This window comes from Morone saxatilis, unplaced genomic scaffold (assembly GCF_004916995.1).
Source record: "Morone saxatilis isolate NCDOM2014 unplaced genomic scaffold, NCSU_SB_2.0 Contig16, whole genome shotgun sequence".
In the NCBI taxonomy this organism is placed as follows: domain Eukaryota; kingdom Metazoa; phylum Chordata; class Actinopteri; family Moronidae; genus Morone; species Morone saxatilis.
The window spans coordinates 15,385,504-15,391,959 of NW_023339718.1; the positions used below are offsets into that span (position 1 = coordinate 15,385,504).

The window sequence follows — 6,456 nt, forward strand, 5'->3', positions numbered from 1 at the left end:
CCGACCGTGAATCTTTTCCAATGACAATACAATATCTCCTTCACCTCTAATTAAATTAAAAAAAAAAGCACACAGGGAAGAGAGGGAGTCAGGGCGTCGAAGATACTCAAGCTCATGAAGTCTGTGGTCCTGCTGAATTCAGTGGGGAATTCTTGTCATCCGTTGTGTATTTATATACACTCCAATTTATTCAGGACTGGTGGACCGCCAGGCTAGGTTTTAAAGGAACTCAGACACGACGATACCAGGTGAAAGGTTAAAATACTATTGCATGCCAGTGAAATGCTAAGCGCATGAATTAACGCATCTCTCACAGCTGAGGGCAACAAAGCACGTCTTTAAGCTCTGGTGGGTTTGCACCGAAGCTTTCGTCAACGCCCGCCGAGCGCGCCCACAGGTCTTCTCCCAAATGGCACAGGGAGAGAACAGGCATTGTGGTGCTGGGGCTGAGTACTGTCTTCTTTCAGCGTATCCTTTGGCGCTCATGTGAACCAGACACTCACCGTTACCCGAACGCCGGCTATTAGACTGCGGGATGCTCAAGTAAGACTAGTCACCGACGTGATCCTTCGGCGCGGTTTGTAAGTACTCAGTTTCAGCGGTCTTCCCTTACTCTCCTGACTCCGTGGCACATCCCCAAGGAGCCCAATAGGTGAGTTGTCCAGCTGAGATAACTTTCTATCGCTTTCAAATCTACTTCATTTGAACTGCTACCTTTGCCTCGGCCAAGATGAAGTTTCAGTTAGAGGATAAACTGTAGTGAACTGCTCCAGTTTGCCCCCCCGGGTTGACCAGGCGGGCAACAGACACCACAAAAGCAAGCTAACACGACTGTCCATAAATGCGACAGCCGGACCTGTAAATGAAACCGTGAGGACACTTCATGAACCCTGCATCATTATAGAAGAAGTCAAATTAACCTAACCTTTGTAAAAAATAACATAAAATAACAATTCTCAACTGGGATACTTACAGGGAATATATCAAAATAGAGAACCACTGCCCTCCTACTATTGACCATGGTGAGGCTGTGTTAGAAGAGGGCAACTGTGAAATGTGCACGCAACAACCAGGTGAACAACAGTGGTGAATCTAAAAAATACAAGCATCTGTATACAGCTGTGGCAAGTACATCTTCTGCTAGAACGATAACAAAGACAATAAATAAGACAATAACATAGATATATTGTCAGAATTCTCTTTAATTCTTTCTCTCCAAATCCACACACAGAACACACACAAACACAAAACAGACATACATAACAGAAGACAGACACACCACACACACACCACCACCCACCACAACAGACAGACCACTACACACCACACGACATATGCACCAGCAACACACAACATAACACACCCACACACACAGAACACCACGGTTACACAACACACAGACATGCACAGACACACACACACCTCACACAACAACACACCACACCCACGCCTGGCGCCCACACACACACCACACACACACACCCACACGCACACACGCACACACACACACGTATCATTAGGTATGTGACTGGGAGGTTTAATGTGCTGTGACTTGCCTTTCCTTCCTTATGTGGTCCTCTTTTTTTTCCTGTTCCACACCTGTGCTCCTGGTTCAGGTATGACTATGCAGGATGTATTAGATAAAGATTACGGTTACTTTCAACATGTCACTTTTACTTATTGTGTAATTTACTCACTACATCAGGTGTGATTACCCACCACCTGCCAGGTAGTGCACTAGACAATGTATCACTGTTTTGATGTGGAGTTTGAAGAGAATTTCAGGTTCAAGAGTAATGTAAAAAATGTGGTAATAATAAACAGGCTAACTTTATTAATATATTTAAAGAGTATATTATAGTTATAATCTTTATTTAACTGCTAGTGTTGCTGAGTCATGCAGGGAATGAAGATTTGATGAGATTTTGAGATATTCTCTTCTGAAAAGCCAGCTCAGTGTAATTGAGGTGAATGGAATTTTGTCTGTATGGCTCGCAGCAGTATAAGAAATTACATAGCCCGAGCAAAAGCTTTTTGCTCGTACTTTTCCAGGCTCGTAAAAACTATTTTTTTATACTGTGGCATACTTCTTTCACTGCTTTACTGTAGACTGAACGTACTGTGTGATCAATCGATCAATCACTGTTACCTCCTGAGCTGAGTCAGACAGATAAATAAGATGTTAATGTTCTTGAGCGCAAGTGTAAAAAATTGACACGTAATGAGTGTTATAGTAAATCAAGATCAAGATGCATAAATCACAAAGATGTCCAGATTAACTCTACTTGAAGTATCAGCAGTTTCTTGAAAGTCTAAATGTTGCCTAATATTCACATTAATATGCATATAATTTCAGTATACAGTATTTCTAGTATATGGCTGGACCGTGTATGGTCAGCTACTAGTGTAGTCCAGGATATTGAATGTTAACCGATTTGAAGTATATCACATGACATGTTTACGTTTGAGTCAAAAAATGGTATAAATTGCCACAACAAAACTTTCCACTCATATTTTAAGATGTTTGATTTGAAAACATATAATTACAACTAATTATCTAACCCCTGTCTTTTCGTACCCATCACAAGATGGTGCAAGATGTAGTAATACATGCTGTTATTGTAAAGATCGGCCGTGCGTGTACGTAGAAAAGAGCAGAGGAGCAGAATCTGTTGTTGACCGGTGCAGAGAAATCTGCTTCTGATATCAACAGCCAGCATCGTTCACACCTATTCATTTTATAAGAGCAAACGGCCAATCAGGAAGCTCCAACACTCAACAGGACCAATGGTGTAACTTCATCACAGTCAGTAACTCAGTAAGTCACAGACTATCGTGGTTGTAGAGCTTGGCCTGCTTGCGGTGGCATAAAATGGTGCTTGTCAGGTTTAGAAAATATTGATAAAATGTATTAACTTCAGGAACATAGTTGACAGTCCTAACTCATTAAATAATTCTCCCACGGGAGATCAATAAAGGAACATCTTAAGATGTTTTTTCTTTTCCCTGGAAGTTCACTGTTCATAAAAGTGTATTATGTGTGTCTGATGTTAGCAGAGTCTCTTTATTTTGGACAAAGCACACCTCAGGAAACCCTGAAAGAGAGGTCATTCTCAGGATAGTCTGCAGTCCTCAGAGGGACTGTTGCTTCTATAGTAGTACCTTCAAAAGTTCACAGCTTTAAACACTAGATCTGAAATTTAATTGACCCACACTGTCTTTCAGAAACTGATATCTCTGATTTGTTTCTCCTCAGGTGATGCTACAGTGACCATTGCCCACAGATGTACACCGAAGGAACAGCTGAAGGAGCTAACCAGCCTGGCTGACATCATTATTGCAGCTGCAGGTAATTACACCCAACACACCAATAAGACACTGTCTATTCTTTTACAGTTTAAGAATGGACACATAGTCCTTCAGATTGATTAATAGTACACAATTATGCATAAAGTTTCACTATCAGTCACCTTTGGGGCGACAACTAACTATTATTTTAAGTATGAATTAATCTGCTGATTTCTCAGATATTTTTTTGGTCTATAAAATGTCATAAAATAGTGACAAATGCCACAATCACAATTTCCTTTACATCCAAGGGGACGTCTTCAAATGTCTTGTTTTGCCTAACCAACAGTCAAAAACTCAAAGATTTTCAGTTTACTATCACATAAGGCAAAGAAAAGACAAAATTCCTTAAACAATATTAAAATAGTTGATGATTAATATTTTGGATCAGCTAAAACATTGATCCAATAATTGTGTCAGCTGTAATCAGTGTATCCCCAGTTTGTATTCGGCAGTACTATCTTCTTATTATGTTATTGATAGTTGGGACCGATACTGAAATGATGCCCATTGCCCAGTTTATTGCACCTTATTGTAACATAGAACATTAGTTTGTAATATAGAAGTGCATCCCTGTGGGTTTTTATACATTTAATCTGTGACAGACAATTAAATTCAAATTAATTATTATTTATTATTTGTATTGTTGTTGTTTAACTGGAGTGATGTGTTAAAGGTCCAGTGTATAGGATTTAGGTAGGATTAGCAGTGAGACTGCAGATTGCAACCAACTTAATACCCCTCGCCTCGCACGCCCCTTCCAAGCGTGTAGGAGAAACTGGCTGAGAAAAACTCAAAAGGCCATATCTACAGCCCGTGTTTGGTTTGTTCTGGTCTAGTGTAGAAATATGGCAGTTTAACATGGCTGACTCTGTGATGGTTATCTCTAGATAAAAACAGCTCATTCTAAAAACACAACAATTATTATTTTCAGGTAATTTTAATTACTTGAGTATAAATATTATATTGCATTTTTTTTTCTACTTTTTATGGTGTTACTGAAAGAGCCACTGAGTGCCAGGTACGATTTCATTATGTTGGAACTGCCATAGAGGGAATTATATTGCATGGTAACGCAACCAGGAGGACAGATTGTGAAAGTGCTTACCAGTCCTCACTTGAAGTAATCTTATCTAAATAAATAATAAACAAGGAAGTTTCAGTGTACCTGTTTCTCTGCTCCAACCGTCATGGATTACGATTTTTTTCGAGGAACGGTAATGATCTGCGGCAGCTGGAATGTGAGGCAGTATCTTTCGAAAGACTCTTATGGGCTTTTTTCTGATGACTAAAATTAGCTTTCTGGGAAGGGAACCTTTTAGTTTGGTTTTTTGGAACTAATGAACTGTATCTATATTGTACTGTATGATTAAGTGAATGTCAGCAGTCCAGCGTACAACTATCAAAAGTATATGTTGGGGATTTAATTGTTGTAATTGCAGTTATTGTCCTACTAATTAAACTCAGTCTGGGTTAGCGTGTCCCTGAGCTCCTCTGATGTCTGTGTGCTTTATATGAGCAGTGGTATTTTCTAAAACTGGTTCTTAATTGTTATTTTACTCAGACATTGTTAAGTAGCTCTAATTGCAGTCTGAGGAGTTCAAATTGACAACCAACTTCAAGGTGGAGTGATTATCAACATAAATATACAATGCTTAATTATTTCCTTCCTTGTAGACAGTCAACTGATCTATCATCTTATTCTGCTTTGCTGCCTTTTAAGTCTGAGGCGAAGAGGTATTTGTCACGGAACCTGTGATTAAAAGGAAACGACAAGCATCGCTGCAGAAAGGAAAGGACAGCTGGCTGTTCAGTGACTTTGATATGAAAACATAATAGAGCCTGCAGGACTTGACCTTCTATCCTAAAATGGGTTATTTACATTGGTTCGATGGTTGAGATGGGAACGCCATGGTGGCTGCAGTCTCTCAACTAACCAAACAAACAGTACTGAAATAGTTTTTTTTAGCTTGTCGGAGACAAGATTATTATAGTTAACAAAAACTAAACTAAAAACTAAAAGTGTGAAAAAGCATTTTAGTTAATAAAACTAGAAAACGAACTGAAACAGAATTGTGTACTTACAAAACTAAAATCTTTAATGTCTAATATCTAAAATGTCTTTAGTTTTAGTCTTTGCCAATTTGGTCATATTTCTCAACACAAGCATGGAGGCATTGGTGCATGTTTGTTGAAACTGGGATGTCTACATGACTGTGGGTCAGTGTGTTTCTATTTTAATACCTATTCTGAACTTCTGAAATCTTGCACCGACCAATTCTCTCCATATTATAAGAAAAAAAACTAAAACTAAGACTGAAACGTATGAAAACGAAACAAAAACGAAAATGTTTTAAAATGGACTGAAACTAGCAAACCAACTCCGGAAACTAAACTGAAATGAAACTGAATTAAACTTAATAAATAACACAAGCTTGACAAGCAGCAGGAGGCCATCCATCAATAAAGTGTCGCAGGTTTGTAAACAAAAATTCTGCTGAAAAATGAAACACCTCAGGGCTCCGGTTCACTGATTTGGCTATTTTTTGTAATTTGATTCATTTTAACTTTGGGATTATACAGCACTACAGCATCAACAGACATGATAAGGGTCAGAGGCGTCTATGCCGGTTTATTACCTGATCCTGACATGTTGTCTTGAAGAACCGCCCTCGGTCAAAATGTAGTTTTAAGATCTAAATTATTTCAGATCATATTTGGCTTACAACATCCATCTTTAATTAACTTGTGTTTAATCACATTACCACAATCCCTTGGACCCCGGCACCTCAGGTACTATGGTGTCATTGAAGTAATTTTCTTTCCTTGGTTCCTGTGCATAGGTGTGCCGGGGCTGATCACAGCAGATATGGTAAAAGAGGGCGCAGCAGTTATCGACGTGGGCATAAACCGCATCAAGGACCCAAAAACGGGGAAACTCCGGCTCATCGGTGACGTGGACTTTGAGGGTAAAATAATCCAGAAGTCCATTACAGTTTCTTTAGAAAGGGAGGTGTCTGAACAAAGCTGCAGCTTTTATATAATTTCTAACAACTTTAACTCACACAGAAAAAACAAATTATAATATATATATATATATATATATAT

At 38.9% G+C, this 6,456-nt stretch overlaps 1 protein-coding gene across 1 annotated transcript in view; it reads left to right on the top strand.

Moving 5' to 3' along the window:
* The window catches only part of mthfd2l (methylenetetrahydrofolate dehydrogenase (NADP+ dependent) 2 like), a gene marked incomplete in the record, with an annotated part of 28,980 nt that overhangs the window by 21,825 nt on the left and 699 nt on the right, over positions 1-6,456 (top strand). Inside the window, 2 exon segments of the mRNA XM_035658692.1 lie at positions 3,257-3,349; positions 6,192-6,317. Of these exon segments, the coding sequence (XP_035514585.1) occupies positions 3,257-3,349; positions 6,192-6,317 (219 nt within the window).